At 47.5% G+C, this 17,429-nt stretch overlaps 1 protein-coding gene across 3 annotated transcripts in view; it reads right to left on the bottom strand.

Moving 5' to 3' along the window:
- Positions 1-17,429, bottom strand: part of DRC1 (dynein regulatory complex subunit 1) — a 47,110-nt gene that overhangs the window by 4,650 nt on the left and 25,031 nt on the right. For all 3 annotated transcript variants that reach the window (XM_058682784.1, XM_058682782.1, XM_058682783.1), the window contains 6 exons: positions 9,085-9,224; positions 5,787-5,921; positions 5,271-5,503; positions 2,845-2,957; positions 1,517-1,606; positions 886-972 (listed from right to left, as the gene is read on the bottom strand). In XM_058682784.1, coding sequence (XP_058538767.1) covers positions 886-972; positions 1,517-1,606; positions 2,845-2,957; positions 5,271-5,503; positions 5,787-5,921; positions 9,085-9,224 — 798 coding nt within the window. The remainder of the gene's footprint in view (positions 1-885; positions 973-1,516; positions 1,607-2,844; positions 2,958-5,270; positions 5,504-5,786; positions 5,922-9,084; positions 9,225-17,429) is intronic.

Here is a 17,429-nt window from a genome sequence, read left to right as displayed (position 1 = left end):
GTGGCTCTGTCAGTTAAGCGTCCGACTTCGGCTCAGGTCATGATCTCACGGCTCAAGGGTTCGAGCCCCATGTCGGGTGCTGTGCTGACAGCTCGCAGCCTGGAGCCTGCTTCGGATTCTGTGTCTCCCTCTCTCTGCTCCTCCCTTGCTCTCTCTCAAAAATAAATAAACGTTAAAAAAAATTTTTTTTTAATTCCTCCAACTGTCATCTGTATCTTCACTTTGCTTATAGTGATTTTTGTCTTACAGGATTTTTTTGTTAATGTCATCAAATAGATCTTAGTTTTCCCTCTTTACGGCTTCTAGGTTTTGTTCACTCAGGCAACACTTTTTCATTTTTTTTTTAAATTAAGTTTAAATTAAGTGTAAATTAAGTTTATTTTGAGAGAGAGAGCATGTGCACATGGGAGGACAGAGAGAGGGAGAGAGAGAATCTCAAGCAGGCTGTCAGTATGGAGCCTGACGTGGGGCTCGATCCCACAAACCACGAGCTCGTGACCTGAGCAGAAATCTGATGCTTCGCTGACTGAGTCACCCAGGAGACCCAGCCAACCCTTTTTGAAAGCATGTCAGGATACTCCCCCCAGGGGCCAGCAATACTAAAAATAATTTTTAGTCAAGTGTTAGGGATCAAAATATTCAGAACTTGGTGGGCCCAGGGCTCATAGTGGCTGAGGCCTGGCTGTGAAGGAGAACAGCCTCTCATCCCCAGCCATCCTTCCCACCGCAAATAGAAAAAGTGACAATATTAAGGAAAATACTAAGTCAGCTCTCTCTGACATAAAGCCCTCACTATTTTTCCAGGAGTATGACTCAAAGACAACAGTGCCCTCTGGGGGCTTCCAGAATTTCAAATGCTCTCGTTTTGATTGAACTTCACATTACCTGACTGGAGGGTGAATGATGAACTCGGTATTTGAGGAAGAAGTTCACCAGTTTGTACAAGTCGTCCTCACTTTCAATCCCAAGGGCCTGGGGGAAAACAGGAAGATGGCTCAAACACCAGAGCAAGAAGGCCCCCGGCTGCTGCGGGAGTTCAGAGACCCTCCGCTCCTAAGAGCGGGAGGCTTGTCTTGTTTTCTGAACATCCCCAGCACCCGCCGTGGCCCAGAGTGAGGCCATTCAACACTGGGGGAAGCACAGCGAGACCACGGCAGAACAGAACAACGTTGCTCAGAGTCAGGAACAGCCCGATACAGGCCTGGTGGGTGTAAGAATGCTGAAGGAGGCTGAACACACATCCGACTTTAAGGGTGTAGGGGAGAACCCACAGTCTGAGAGCTGGGTCGTGAGGGAGAGAAGCTGATAGAGGAAGCGTCCGGGGTGGGAGACATCTAAACTCCATGGCCAATTTGTCGCATGGAGAATAAGGAAAGGGAAAGATGTGCCAGCCCAGGGAAGCCCCGGAAGACCCATATCTACTCCCAGGACTGAGGAAATGTTGCAAAAAACATAGGGGGCTGTCTTGGAATGAGGCCCCCGCCACCCCCGGTCAACTCAGCCCAGTGGGACTCACTGAGAAGATGGCGTCCAACTTGAGCAGATAGCACTCGCTCTTCTCCAGGGGACGGAGAAGGCTCAGCAGCTTGCTCTCTATGAGGAAACCCTGAGAGGGAAGAGGGTTGTCTCCAGTCAGACACAGGTTTCAGAAACCAGTGCTCGGGTGTGCAGCCTACCTCTGTGTGACGAGCCAGCGGTGACTCCACAGAGCAGGACCTCAGGGATGAGACTGGGGCAGCAGGGGCCCCAGAGGAAGGCCTTCCTAGGATGCCTAAGGGGCCCTTCCCAGGGGCAAACCCAACGCTCACCATGGATTTAGTCCCCCCTCCCCTCACCTAAGAAAGCGTGCTGCCTCATCTCACCCACAAGCCACTGGGCAAACACCTGAGTTCGGCACAGCCGCCCAGACCTCATCGAGTCACAGATTCTCACCCGTCCAGTGTCACTGCACTCCTGTGCTAGCCCTCAGATATCTACAGGACGGGGCAGTAGGCACAGAGCCAGAGGAGGGGAAGGCACGGAGGCAGATGAACACGCTGTGTCACAACACGGTGCGCACGAAGTTGGCAGTGAGTGGGAAGACTGGGGGCCCGGCACCCACTCTGAGCTGGGAATGCCTGGGGGAGGGCCCCTGGCCGAGGGGGCCACCGGCACAAGCCCACAAATAGAGAGAGGAGTACCTGCCTGCCGTCCCGTTCAGCGGGAGCCCCCTCAGCGGCAAGAGTCGGCTCTTGGCCAAAGACAACTGTCCCAAGGGGACGGGAGGCCGGCAGGCCTTGCATCTCCTTTAATCTCCGCTCAGAACTGCAGGACCTAAACGCACACCGGTCACGTCCCGTGATGCCGCCCCCCGCCCCCCCCCCCAAGCTGAGCCAGCCCGGCACACCCTTCACACTAAATCTGGTGGGTTTGCTAACACACAGAGTGGGTGGCCAAAGCCTGACACACCCAGAGTCATCACAGACTGAGCTCCCAGACAAAGGCCACATCAGGTGGCCACACTGCTTGGCAGGTGGGTTCACAGATGGGAGGCTGGCGCCCCTTCTCTTGCAGAATGAGCTTTTTTTTTTTTTTTTATCAGCAAGGTGTCTGTGGACCGACCTGGCCCACACCTGACCGACCCACTAAGGGAGGACCCAGTTGGCAGCTGGGGCAGCTCTGAAGCATGGCCTCTCGGGGTAAATGACCCCAGCTCTGTTCCCCAATGCCCGTGCACCCCTGCCTCCGGGCCACGTCCGGCCGGGCCAGGGTCGTCAGAAGCAGCACACGAGAAGCAAGGGCAGAAGGTCAGCAAAGCCACCGGCCGGGAGTCCCTGTGGCGCAGCCCCGTGCACCCGGCCTCACCGACTCGTCACACAGGAGCATCAGGATCTTTCTGGTCGTTTTCATGGAAACTTGCTTTGGCAGGTCGAGGTAAGACTCTGCTTCTGAGGTGGCCTCCTCCGTCCCCTCCTCTTCTGCAGGCGGGGCAGAGAGAAGAGAGGGTGGGAGAGAAAAAGAAGATAACTGCTTGGCCTTGTTGACTTTGAGAAACAGCCGAACGTCCTTCCTTGAGAAAATTTACCTCTTAAAAAGCCGAAGAAAGCCTGGTGTGTGGGGGAAAACAGGAAGGCTGGGGATTGGAATAAGAGACTAGCCGGAGAATTCTGCCATTCTATAACCCTTCACTTTCCTAAGTTTCATCGACCTGGAAACATCATACTCAAAACCTGGCCGTGACCAGGGAGTGGAAGGGAGAGGATGAACCCATTTATAGGTTTTAGTAGTGTTTTACTAGTTTGCTCAAAAGATAAAGTGAGATAAGATAAATGAAAATATTTTGAAAAGTACAAGATGCCAACTTGCTGGTGGAACTACAAAATGGCACCATCCGTATGGAACAACACCCAGTAACGTCACAGAGGCATTTGCCCTTTGATCCAGCAGTCCTGCTTGTAAGGGGCTAGCCCAACAATTCACCAGGAAACACATGCGAACACAAACGCACGCAGCTACTTATCGCTGCATTGTTCGCAATAGCACAAACAAGCAGACAAAAACCTGCCAATATCCCAAGTGGCCACCAACAGAACACTATTGGAATAAGTCATAGCACGGCCACACGACACCATACCAAATAAAAACGGAGGAAAGCATGTTTCTTCTCACTACCATAAACTGATCTTCTCCAAGATATTTTGTAAGTGAAAAAAGCAAGACGGAGAAAAGCGTCATTTAAAAAGTGGGTCTACATGGGGCGCCTGGGTGGCTCAGTCGGTGGAGCATCCGACTTCGGCTCAGGCCATGAATCTCATGGTTCGTGGGTTCAAGTCCCGCGTTGGGCTCTGTGCTGACAGCTCGGAGACTGGAGCCTACTTCGGATTCTGTCTCCCTCTCTCCTGCCCCTCCCCCACTCACACTCTGTCTCTCAAAAATAAATAAACGTTAAAAAGAATTTTTTTAAGTGGGTCTACATAAATATAAACAAATATACATACATACATACATACATACATACATATACGTATACATATACATATTTGTTTTAAAAAAGCAATGGAAAGAGAAACCATACATTTTTAGATAACTACCTATAGGAGAGGGATAAAATAGAAGAGAGAGGATAAAACTTCTTTGAGTATACCTTGTTCTGTACATTTGACTTTGGAAACATGTCAGCATTCTACATAACTATAAAACAAAATTAAGGGGCGCCTGGGTGGCGCAGTCGGTTAGGCGTCCGACTTCAGCCAGGTCACGATCTCGCGGTCCGTGAGTTCGAGCCCCGCGTCAGGCTCTGGGCTGATGGCTCGGAGCCTGGAGCCTGTTTCTGATTCTGTGTCTCCCTCTCTCTCTGCCCCTCCCCCGTTCATGCTCTGTCTCTCTCTGTCCCAAAAATAAATAAAAAAATGTTGAAAAAAAAAAAAATTAAAAAAAAAAAAAAACAAAATTAAGTTGTAAAAAGCAATCCCTAATTATCAAAAGTAAAACAAAACAAAAGGACCTAAATATGTATTCAGATGGTGACCTAACCAAATAGAAACTATTCGAAGTGACTTCAAGAGACAGCCATCTGTGGGGCACCTGGGTGTGCCAGAGGGACCCATAAGCTAACAGAAGGAGACTCCCACGGGCCGAAAATGGGACAATTTGGGCACCAGTAAGGGAAACTAAGTGCAATAAACCAAAACACATCAGATGTGTTTAAATCCAATCTGTTCGTAATGATACTCGCTTTAGAAAATGCCATTGGTCACTCTTGGAAGATGCTAGAGACCCAACCCATTTATTCTGAAAGCTACTAAATAGAGAAAGGACAAGCATCTATTCTGCTTTTCCTGTATGAACTGTACCTCGGGGTAGCAAATAGCTGATGAGGACAAGAGTCTCTTTTCAGAAGTATTCCAGCTAATAAATGAAGACATCTGATAGAATAGAGTGTCACCGTTTTGCAACCCCTAAGGCCATTAATGGATCTTAGACAAGGAGTCCCAATGGTTGCTAGCCTCGCAAAGAGACACCCTGATGTTAGTTTATCCCAATGGAAGCATGACACAGTGTACTTAGCAAAACTACACTGACCCTGAATCTGATCAAGCTTCTAGATAGAACTACCAGACTATAATGGAGGGAAGAGGGTAAAGCTATAGGTTAAATTAGAGACTCTGAACCTCCCAGCTACAAGACCTCTTCTCCCCCTTCTCTGGCCTTCAGTTGGCTTGTCTGTGAGATGAATGTGTTGACCCTACAGTTTTACGGGCCCCCCAGCTCCAGGACTCCATTCCAGATACCTGTTTGAATCAGCACTTCTTCTAATATCTGTGTAGCAGACCTCTGCTGCTGCTGAGATATAGGTCCCACATTCCTCAGGAACCAGAAATCAGGTGCGGTCCAGGGGAGCCCCAGATGCTGGGTGTGGATGATCCTGTCCACATCAAAGGCTTTGCTTATCAGATCCTTTGCCTCTTCTTCATTCATCAGCCAAATCTCTCGAAACCGCTTGTCATCAAGAAGAGCAAAATGCCTGTGAAGGAGAGTTGCTCAGCATGGCCAGCAGGCCCCGGGGCCTGGCCAGGGTGCCCTCCGTTAGCAGTGGGGCGAGAGCTGGGGCAGCGCTGGGGTGCAACCCAGGCCCCGGGCCGCCGGGCCTCACCCATGATAGCCTGGAGGCCATCCCCACAAGTCTCGAGAGAAGGCGGATGACAAGCCAGTACAGGGGGCGGAGAAGACAGCCCGCTAAGACTCTTAGTGCCTGGGCCCACCTCTGTTCTAGGGCACGTGCCGTGGGAGCCAGGTCCCCAAGATACCTCATGGCTTTCTGTAGCTCCTTGAACTGCGTCACAAGGCGTATGTAGTCGGAGGTTAGTGACTGGTTCTCCTCCTGAAACTGTCTGATCTGCTTGGTGTATTTTGATCTCAGGTTGTTAAGTATATCATGCAGGCTGGGAGGAAGGGGAGAGAAGTTCATCTGTAGCTGAACAGAAGCCGTGACATACGTTCCCCTCAGCTGCTTCACACGGGTCTACAGAACCCAGGGTCAGGTTAGCGCAAGCGCCGAAGATCCTCCCATTTGTTCCAAAACCCAGCTGCCCTGATTGCGATCAAAGAAAGGAAGGCAGCAGGAGGTGAGGGGATTGTCCAGAACTAAACTCATTTAGAACAGTCCAGAAGCCCAGACCCACTGAGGGGCAGTCTCCTGCTCAGGAGTGTGACTGAATCCTTCACAACACGCCATCTGGGAGTGTGTCCACATCCTCAACCTCACAGTATTTAAGAAGCGTATCTCAACTATTTCACTGCCATGATTTGGATGTTCATTTCACTTCTAAAACAAGAAAACTAGAAAGGGAAAAAATTAAAACCTCACGGCACAAGTCTATGATATATGAGTTCTCCATCCTCAAAAAGCTGACACAGGTCACAAGCCCAATAACTCATTCATTCATTCATTCATTCACTTGGAAGGTCTCTCGCATGCCAAGGATATGTTTGAATCCAAAAGATGAATACAAGGCATATGTTTGGACAAAAGGCACTATCGGTTCAGCCAGAAACAAAGAAAAACAAACACTCGTCACGGTGGAGTGAAAGCACTGTGGGGGTGGTTTACACAGGATGCCAGGGGAGCCCAGAGGTGAGGCAGGGAACTTACCCCGGCCTGGAGGCAAGGGGAGTGGTTGAAGGTTCCAGCACGGAGAGAGACAGTGATAGCCTGGTCAAGGGCACTGGGAGTCCGGGCATGCCACGGGTCCACATCTCACTGCTCTGGGAGCTCTGTGCGTGGAGACTCGCCTCATGAAATACGCGTGGCAGGCATGGCTTTTAGACCCAGGACCATACTTCAGACTTTAGACCAGTGCACAGGTGTCTTATGTCAGCGTCCCATTTACACGGGCATTAGAGAGTCTGAAGGCCTACATGTTTTCAGTTTAAAAATTCTAAAAATAAGGTTTTCTCTCTTAAGCACCATTCTGAAAGAATCATAAGCTCCCTAAACACACAAACACCCATCCTTCGTGTTTTTATCCTTAATAAAATGCAAAAACAACTTAACTTGGACTCTGATAAAAAGCAGTATGTAGGGGCGCCTGGGTGGCTCAGTTGGTTGAGCCTCCGACCTCGGCTCATCATGGTCTCGAGGTTTGTGGGTTCGAGCCCCATGTCGGGCTCCGTGCTGACAGCTCAGAGCCTGGAGCCTTCTTCAAATTCTGTGTCTCCCTCTCTCCCTGCCCCTCCCCTGCTCGGGCTCTGTCTCTCAAAAATAAATAAACATTAAAAAAAATTTTTTTTTAAAAAGCAATATCTAGTTCATTTTCTTAACTACGGCATTCTAGGAGACGATCCACATATAGGTGTAAAAAAAAATGTTTTTAGGTAGCCACCCCAAAGTCTTTTTCCCAATGTCACCCGGTAAAGGAGCGCCTATGTGTCATCTAACCACAGAAGCTAATAAAACCAAAACATAACTCCAGGTGCATGCTGCAGGTCTGGGCAGGACAGGGGACAGACAGGAACAGGTGGCCGCAAGGGGGAAGGAGCTCAAGAAAACATCACACACGGTCCTTAGTGACTGGCTGGCAGCTAGAGATGGAGGGGGCAGGGGTGGAGGAGGGGGAAGCCGGGAAGGTAGGCAAACTTGGTTTCAAAACTTGTCCACTGGCCTTGACAGCAACTGTCCAAGCTGCGATGTCTCCTGGAAGTCCCAGACAAAGCGAGGAGGTGGGGTCGGGACTGGGGAGATGAGCTGGAGTCATCGAGAAAGAAGTCCTACTCAAAGCCATGAGACTAGTGTAGAGGGTGGATGGGATACAACCAGAAAGCAAAAGCGGGGAGATGCTTTCTGGAATATCCTATCAGGCAAGAAAACGCAGAACCACCAAAGGAAGCCAATTAGGAATCCGCTGAGAAAGAAGAGTAGGTATTTTAGAGTCATAAAAGCCAAAGCAGAAAAATTCGGAGATTCGGTACCAACAACAATCGGATGAGGCCTGACCGGGCGGCAGCAGGGTCTGCTGATATGGGAGACTCCAGCTCAAAGTCAGAGGACAGAACCAGGGAAGGGAGGGTGGGGATGATGCCACTCGTCCTTCTGCCCTTCGGATCAAAACCAAGGTTTGCCTCATGTACCTCGGCCCACCTCCCGTCCTACCAACCTCCCCTCTCCCAGGATGCAGGCTCTTCCTGCCTCCTGCTTCCTTGCCTTCAGACCTTCATTCCTGGCTCTCGCACCGCCAACCCCAGAGGCTTAACTCCTTTTTCCCAATTCGCATCCCTCCCCCTTTCCCTGTTTCACTTCTTCTGGAATCCTTCCCAGGGAACTCCTTCTCACTGACTGTACAGATGTGTGGCCATCACAGATGGATGGAGAGAGGGAGAGAGAGGGCGAGGGAGAGGAGAGATACGGAAAGATACACACTACACACTTAATCCCTGGTGGTAGGAATATGGTGTTTTTTTACGTTTTATCTTCCTTTCACTTGGGGTACTTCCTAACTCTCTAAAATGCACATGTACCGCTTCTGTAATAACAAGTTGAGAATGTATTCTACAGACAGCTCTGTGCGTATGCAATGTGAGACAGCGACACGAGTACCTACGTCGGTATTATTTGTGATAGCAAAGGATTAGAAGCAATCTAAACGTCCATCCACGGGAACGTTAAGTCACAGTATATGCAAGTGGAGGTTAGGCTAAGAAATAACGTGAAAACTCTTTACGAATCGGTATGGAAACACTGTCGGGATATAAAACGGCGTGTACAGAAGGCTATCATTTGGCTTAAAAACAGAGGGGGGGGGTTGTGAGAGGATTTGTGCTGGTATGTGGTTCAAGAAATTCTGGATGAAATAAAAGAAATGAAAATGATTACAGAGGTGGGAAAGAGGGACCACACAAAATGGGGGATCAGAGACAGAATTTTTGCTGCACATTCTTTCTGGAGGGTCAGGGTGGGGGGGCCGCTGAAAGTATTACCTTTTGCAAAAAGAACTCTTTTAATGAAGAATTAGCTAAGTTTTTAACAGCTTCCGCTCCTCCGGAAGGGAAGGCTTCATCCCCAACCCCGTTTTCAGCATGGAAGGGTCGATGGTCTGCGGGCTAGCTCACCGACTGATCCTTCTCTTCTGCTGGGATTTGATCACCACACTCTCTTCGTCTCTCTTCTTCAGCACTTGGAAGTTGTACTCCAACTTCTCTTGGTTTAGCTGGTAGGTTGCTTTCATCTGCTGAAGCTGTTGCTCAAGAATCTAAAGGTTAAAAAACAATAATAATTCGGACTGGCCCTGGTATCATTTGCCGTGCCCGGGGGTCCCTGATACTTGATTCTGGAGTCACGTCAGACGACACAGAGGCACAGGTGTCTCCACCTGAATTCTTAGAAAATCTGTCAGTAGAGGCAAATGAAAGGCCAGACAGAAAAAAAAATACATCATTCGGCTGCGAGCTCAAGCCTATGTCCCTAAAGCCTAAGAGAGGGGACAGACCCTTCAAGTGTGGCCCCCTCCGCTGCTCTGCACCAGACCCTCTGGAGATACACGGCGCCCCACTGAAAACACCATACAATATTGCCACAGACTCTTGCAACATCCCACTCTGACCTTCCATTGGCAGTGTTAGTGTTTAGCAAATGGTGTTCATTTTAAAGGAGGACAGACACAACCATTCCTTCTTTCTGGATTTCTGTTAGCTATGTTCATTCATTCAGCAAATATTTCAGTGCCTGATAAATGTCGACACTTCTCCAGGTGCTGCTGAGGAAACGCTGGTGGAAAAGGCACAGTTTTGCCCTCGCTAGGGGATATTAACAAGCGGTGGGGACAAGAAGTAAGAGGTGGGGTAGGCGCAGGGCGGCATGCGACTCTCTGTGGCCTCGAAGGCCAGGCAGGCATCCCTGAACAGTTGGCATAAGCGTGTCTAACCGAGACCCAGAAAACGAGCAGGAGTGACTCAGGTGGCTACTCGAAGGGACACTTACTCCAGAGAGGCAAGGGGAGTGAGGTGCTTTGGGGAAATCATGAGCAAGGTTAGGTGTGAGGTACGAGGCTGGGAACGGTCAGAAAAGAGGCTGACAGAGCAGCAGGGCCCTATCAAGTGAGGACTTAAAGCTTTATCCTGAGAACCAATGGAGGGCCACGAAAGATCTCAAGCAGGAAAGGGCAGTGACCAGTCCGGGCAGTATAGAAAGATCACTTTGACGGTTAAAAAAAAAAAACAAAACCAAACAAACAAAAACTGCTGAGAGCAGGGCAAGGCTAGAGGCAGGGCAAAACCAGGCAAGCTTGCTCCTGCCTCTCCGAGTGGAAATGCAGGAACAGAGGGTGCAATTAAGCGTAATCAGATCTTGGCAAAGCAGGGACATGTGACATGTGGCGCTCTTTCAAGCCTCCTTCTCCCTCATCTGCCTCCACAGGGCTACAGAGCCTTGCCAAGGAATCAACATAGGAAGTGATTGGAGCGCCTGAGTGGCTCAGTCAGTTAAGCATCTGACTCGTGATTTCAGCTCAGGTCATGATCTCACGGTTGTGAGACGGACCCCCATGTCGGGCTTTGCACTGAGCGCAGAGCCTGCTTGGGATTCTCTCTCTCCCTCTGTCTTTGCTCCTTCCCTGCTTGCCTTCTCTGCCTCTCTGAATAAATAACGTTTTAAAAAACACATAGGAGTGGTTCCAGGCAGCTCCCCCTAGGGTCATCCTCAAGGAAAGTAACTGGCTAGGAGGTGATGCAGAGAACAAAAGCACTGATATTGATCCCCTGTTGTAAACGAGAGAATGAGTCCAGAGTATCCAAATATCTACCTATCCCAGGGAGTTCTGAATCTCCATTATGGGGCAGGCATTTGGATGTCTTTTCAGAACAGAAGCCTGCGATACCTATCACAGGTGGCCAATGAACATACAGGTCGCCGGGATTATAACTAACTGTACCTCTCAATTTCTATATTGGCTTAGTCAACTTTTTAGTTACTTTCTTCTAATTATACGCTTTTCTGTATAAAAAGTTTTCCTGCTTGTGAAAGTAATATTTGCTCGTTGTAGAAAATGTGGAAAGTACAGTAAAGGAGAAAGAAGGAGAAGACACAGAAGGGGAAGAAAAATTACCCAAATTCCATCTCAAAGAGGCATCTTCTGTTAACATATTGGCATGTTTCTTTCCAGTGTTCTTTACATAGCTGAGATGAAACCATAGCTACAATTTTATATGCTATTTTTCTCCCTTAATATTATAACAAGAATTTTCCATGTTAGTTTTGGCGATGTTATTTTAATGGTGCCTAATATTTTTATAGACTATAACAATTTACCATATATAAAATACTTGCAATGTTTATCATATGCCATACTATTTTACCATTTCCCTATTGTTGTACATTTACATTGTTTTGATAATTCTTGATATTATAAAAATAATGCTGGGACCAATTCTATTTAAAACTTTTGGGGTATTTTGTTTATTTTCTTAAGGTAGATTCTCAGAGGTAGTTACTAGGTCAAAGGCTGTCAACAAATTGCTTTCCAAAAAGCAGTCTACAGTTTCCACTCCCACTGGCCGTGCGTGCAAGTGCCCGCTTTCGCACACCCCGTGGGCACGGAGCACGGTGAGGGGCCGGCCGTGAAGCTCCAAGCACAGGCCCTCAGCCCTCAGGTAGGGCGTGGACTTGAACAATTTCCCAAAGTGGCGAATATGCCGACAGTACAGAAACTGCCTCATTTCAAGTGTGATTGTCCTGGGTGGTCCCAGGCTGAATCACCCTCGGCCTTGTCCCCTTCTAGGGATGGGCCTACGTGTGTTCAAGGGAAAGGCAATCTCAGCACCTCTTCCTGCAAACTCGCAATGATTTATGCCCCCGTGCTCCAAATGAAAACAGTGCCACTGCTTTAAATGTGGTCAGCCCTGAACACCGGGAAGGCCACTGACCTGTGAGTTGGCTCAGGACAAAGTCCAATAGAAAAGCTTCTTGTTGGTGCATAGGGGCACTTGTACCCCAATGTTTCTAGCAGCACTCTCAACAATAGCCAAATTATGGAAAGAGCCTAAATGTCCATCAACTGATGAATGGATAAAGAAATTGTGGTTTATATACACAACGGAGTACTACGTGGCAATGAGAAAGAATGAAATATGGCCCTTTGTAGCAACATGGATGGAACTGGAGAGTGTGATGCTAAGTGAAATAAGCCATACAGAGAAAGACAGATACCATATGTTTTCACTCTTAAGTGGATGCTGAGAAACTTAACAGGAACCCATGGGGAGGGGAAGGGAAAAAAAAAGAGAGGTTAGAGTGGGAGAGAGCCAAAGCATAAGAGACCCTTAAAAACTGAGAACAAACTGAGGGCTGATGGGGGGTGGGAGGGAGGGGAGGGTGGGTGACGGGTATTGGGGAGGGCACCTTTTGGGATGAGCACTGGGTGTTGTATGGAAACCAATTTGACGATAAATTTCATATATTGAAAAAAAATAAAAAAATAAAATAAAATAAAATAAAAAAAGAAAAGCTTCTTGTTGGGTGGAGACAATCTGGGAAGGTACGAACACCCACAGAGAAGGAAGGTCTCCAGAGCTGCTCTGACTTGGAGTGACAATGAGTGGCTGTTCGGTCTTGACTGACGCGTCAGGGACCCCGAGACCCAGGGTGAGAAAGACCCTGGTGTTTCCTCTGGTGATGTCCAGGGACCTCTTTTTTTCTTGCAGCTTTGCAATAAGCCCCTGTCACTATCACACATTTCCCAAAGGGATCTGGCCATGGAACAGTTTTTGTGTTTATAGCAAAGTGAGAGCACGCGAGTTACAAATACAAGCTCTATCACGTGAACATTCGTGTAAATTCCACACTTGCAGGCAGATTGTTAGATAACACCATGAAAATGGGCTCTGTAGTTTTCCTACATGATACATCTTGAAAGGACAAAAAAGAAAAGCACCAGCTCACTTTCTTTGTTCGTTTTATGGAACTACCACCAGTACCTCACGTAGCCGAACGCAGTTCAGAGTTCAAAACCCTGAACTGAAGTAATCAGGCCACGTCTTTTCTGTCGTGGCCTGAAAGAACTCACTTCTGATCCGATCTTATAGGCAAAACAACACACAAAGAAGCCCTGTCACCTGACTGTGTTAATTTGCATGTCTCTGCCTGAGCCTGTGGTTAAATATTTATTAGCTTTCCCTTGTGGAACACATCAACTCCTGCTCTTCGCTAGACTATGTCCCCAGGAGACCGGTGCCTAAAAGGACTAGCAATGCAACATGCACTATGAGATCTCGACCGGATCACAGATCAGCCCCTCCGTCCCCCCAGCTCTGGTCCAAGACCTCTGCTGGCCCCACAGTCATGATGCCACTTGGGAGTGATTGGCAGTGCAGTCAATGAACTTTCAGAACTAACAGGCTTGTAGTCTCACAGAACAGCAACCACGGCAGGATGTTCTATGAATTACATCACCCACTACTTGTTTTCAACACCTTCCACTCAAGATAATTTTGCTCCCAGGGACTCTGTCGTTAACTATCTCAGGTTTGAGTCTCACCGTGAAGCCGTCCTTGGTGGCCACACACCGAAGATAGTTTTATATCTTTAAAATTGTAATTGATTGTGTTCACCGTCTGGACTTATTCTTCAATTACCCAAAGGTATTTTTGCCAAGTTGTACTTTATGTTCCCAAGACGGATGGTGACCCATTGTGTTTGGTTTTTGTGAATAATGTACAAAGATTACGATCTTTACGTAACAGTTAACGTTAACAGTCCCTAAAGTTGGACTAAACCACTTTCCAACCTTAAGAGCACGTATAGGATCTAAAATAAAAACATTTGCTTCCTGCATCAAGAACCAAGTGTTTCCAGTAGTCCAATTTTGGGGGGGGGGGGGCGCAGTGTGCTAAAATCCTTCTCGAGGGCATCATGTCTATAGGCTTCTCTCTGTTTGTTAATAATGCAACCTTGCTGGCAGGAAGCGCTCGGGAAGTATACATTCTCTTTCTTACTTCTTGTACTTTACCCATCAAACCAAATCTATGCATGTTGGATCCTTCGTACTTTTGCGGTTTGCAAGCTTTTACTTCTGTATTTTAGAACGGAGCCAGTGCCACGAATGACTTAGGAAGGGTGAATCTCACGTGAGCTGCAAGTTGTATCTTCTTGACAAAAATCGCTGCTATCTGACTTTCCTGGCTAGTGAAAGTATACCTAAGAGGCACGAGGGTAAAGTTTGATCTACTAAAATATCCCACATATTGCAATATGGTGATCTCTGATTTGACTATCTGTTCCTGGTTAAAGGGTAGGAGGGTACAGTGTACTCCTGGCTTCCGTTCTAACACAGGAAAGAACTGTTGTGCACAGGAGCTGCACACACTTCCCCACTCTGATTATCTCTACCTGCCCGCCTCCTGCACACCCACACTCCACGGGGGGCGTCCAATCAGACAGGGTGAGCCAGGAGATCTGGTCCCCCAGACTCTGCCTCTCTGTCCCTCATCTCCCTAGTCTTACTTCACTCCCCACCCCCAAAATCTCCCCACGTTCCAGGATTTTTTGGCTTTGTTCAAGCATTTGAAGATTAGATTAACAACATGAGGTTGCACTCCTACAACTCAGTAGCAAAAATAATAATAATAATAATAATAATAATAAATTAACCAATTAGAAAATAGGCAAAGGTGGGGCGCCTGGGTGGCTCAGTTTGTTGAGCATCCAACTCCTGGTTTCGGCTCAGGTCATGATCTCATGATTCGTGAGTTTGAGCCCCTCATCGTGCTCTGTACTGACAGCGCGGAGCCTGCTTGGGATTCTCTCTCTCTCTTTCTCTCTCTCTCTCTCTCTCTCTTCCTTCCTCTCCATCCCCCGCTCACATGCACACACTCTCTCTCCAAATAAATAAATAAATTTTTTAAAAAATAGGCAAAGGACTTGAACAGACATTTCTCCCAAAAAAGACATACGAACGACCAAGAAGTTTATGGGAAGGGAAATGCAAATCAAAACCACAATGACATATCACCTCATGCCTCTTAGGATGGCTATTGTCAGAGACAAGGGCTGGCAAGGGTACGGAGGAGAGAACCCTGCGCGCTGTTGGTAGGAATGCAAACTGTTGCAGCCCCTATGGAAACAATATACAAGTTGCTCAAGAGATTAAAAAAAAAAAAAAAATAGAACTCCCGTTTGCTCCAGTAACCCCCCTTCTGGCTATAGATTCAAAGGAATTGAAATCTGGATCTTGAAGAGGCATCTGCACTGCCATGTGCATTGCAACACCGTTCACAATAGTCAAGATAAAGAACCTAAATGTCCACCGAGGGGCTGACAGGAAAAGAAAATGTGGTACATGCACACAGCGAAATATTATTCAGCCTTAAAAAGAAAAAAAAAAAGGAAATTCTGCCATTTGCAACATGGATGGATGTGGAGGACATTACGCCAAGTGAAATAAGCCAGACACAGAAAGACCAACACTGCACGGTCTCACTTGTACGTGGGATCTAAAACAGGCAGACTCGTAGACGCATAGGGTGGAATTTCTGCTACCAGGGGCTGCCAGGGGCCGGGGGTGAGGAAACAGGGAGGCGTTGGTCAAAGGGCACAAAGTTTCAGTTACGGGATGAGATGAATAAGTTCTGGGGATCTCTAACGGTACAACAGAAAGTCTATGAGTAACAATGCTGCTGTTGTACGTTTAAAAATTTGCTAAGAGGGGCGCCTGGGTGGCGCAGTCGGTTAAGCGTCCGACTTCAGCCAGGTCACGATCTCGCGGTCCGTGAGTTCGAGCCCCACGTCAGGCTCTGGGCTGACGGCTCGGAGCCTGGAGCCTGTTTCCGATTCTGTGTCTCCCTCTCTCTCTGCCCCTCCCCCGTTCATGCTCTGTCTCTCTCTGTCCCAAAAATAAATAAAAAACGTTGAAAAAAAAATTAAAAAAAAAAAAAAAGATAAAAATTTGCTAAGACAGTAGATCTTGTGTTATGCGCTCTTCACACAAAAGGAAAAACAAAGCAACAAATAAAAGAACATGAGTTTCCATTATTTCACGGTTTGAGGCCAGGGACACGAAGTGTTGTCACATAAATTATCATAGAACCAAAATAACTTAAGAAAGCAGAACAATAGCCATTTTTATTAAACGTGTAATGTATACGGCCCACATAAACAGCGCTGCCCTCACAGATCTCCACTGTTCTTTGTCAGTGACTCTCATTTTCATGACATTGATATGAGAAAGGCCCGGGAAAATTCTCAAGGCTGGTAAGAATATTTGTAGTCTGGTGGGGTGTTGATTCAACCCTGTTAGATAAAGCCACAAGAGTAGTAAGACCGGAAATTCTACCAAAGGCCATGTGGAAAAGCTTTAGTCTAACACATTTGTCAAGACAGAAATTCAACTGAATAGACCGTACTTAAATATTAGGAGGTAATTACATCACACCTGAATGTAATTAGAGATGAGCTTTTTTTTTAACTAACTTTGAAGCACGGAATCCTAGGCTTAGAAAGAACTTTAGAAACCAGAAAATCTAACCTCCTTCCAGCTACAAGAATCCTTCCTCAGCATTGAAGACAGACACATTCATGTGGCCTTTAAATACTTTATGAGAGAAAAGAAGCTTTGTTTTGTGGGATGACCCTTTCTGTATGGGGGATAGGTCTATTAGAAAGCTCTTTTTTTTCACTATTTATTTTTTTTAATATTTATTTATTTTTGAAAAAGAGAGACAGTGAAAGTGGGGGAGGGGCAGAGAGAGAGAGGGAGACACAGAATCTGAAGCAGGCTCTGGGCTCCTGAGCTGTCAGCACAGAGCCTGACGCGGGGCTCGAACTCACAAGCTGTGAGATCATGACCTGAGCCAAAGTCGGAAGTTTAACTGACTGAGCCAGCCAGATGCCCCTAGAAAGTTCTTTCTGATGGCAAGTCGAAATCTGCCCTACTGCGATGTCCACCCATCAGCCGGGGGCTGTTTGGAATATTAGGAACATTATCGGTTACTGAGCCAGACAGAGCTGGGTTTGATTCCAGGACCCACCATTTACTAGGTAAGCAGCCTTGTCCTGAGTCTATTTCCTGGCATATAGAACACTGTGATTCCTCTCCTGCATGTTAGTTGAGGACTGGAGATACTGTGCCTTAAGCAGATGGTGGCTCAGTAGATGGTGACTGGGGATAAACTTGCCCTGGGGATACCCTCCCTTTGCTCGGCTAAAATGCACAATCCTCTCAGAGATTCCTCAGGTCACGGTTGCCAGTGTTGCCTCCTGGCAGCTCTCCATGGTTCATTAAGGAAAGAATTCCTCCACATACATTCTGCCCATGAGCTCCTTCAGAGAGCATCACTTGAAAGAGAGCAGATAACGAATACCTATCTGTTGAACAGATTAACTCTAGAACACGCGGGGCAATCACCAAGGATAAAACGCACAGGTGCTCCGTCTGCTCTGCCACCCAGACGCCGAGCAACAAGTCAGA

Source organism: Neofelis nebulosa, chromosome 9 (genome assembly GCF_028018385.1).
Source record: "Neofelis nebulosa isolate mNeoNeb1 chromosome 9, mNeoNeb1.pri, whole genome shotgun sequence".
NCBI lineage: Eukaryota > Metazoa > Chordata > Mammalia > Carnivora > Felidae > Neofelis > Neofelis nebulosa.
This window is presented reverse-complemented; position numbering and strand designations above follow the sequence as displayed.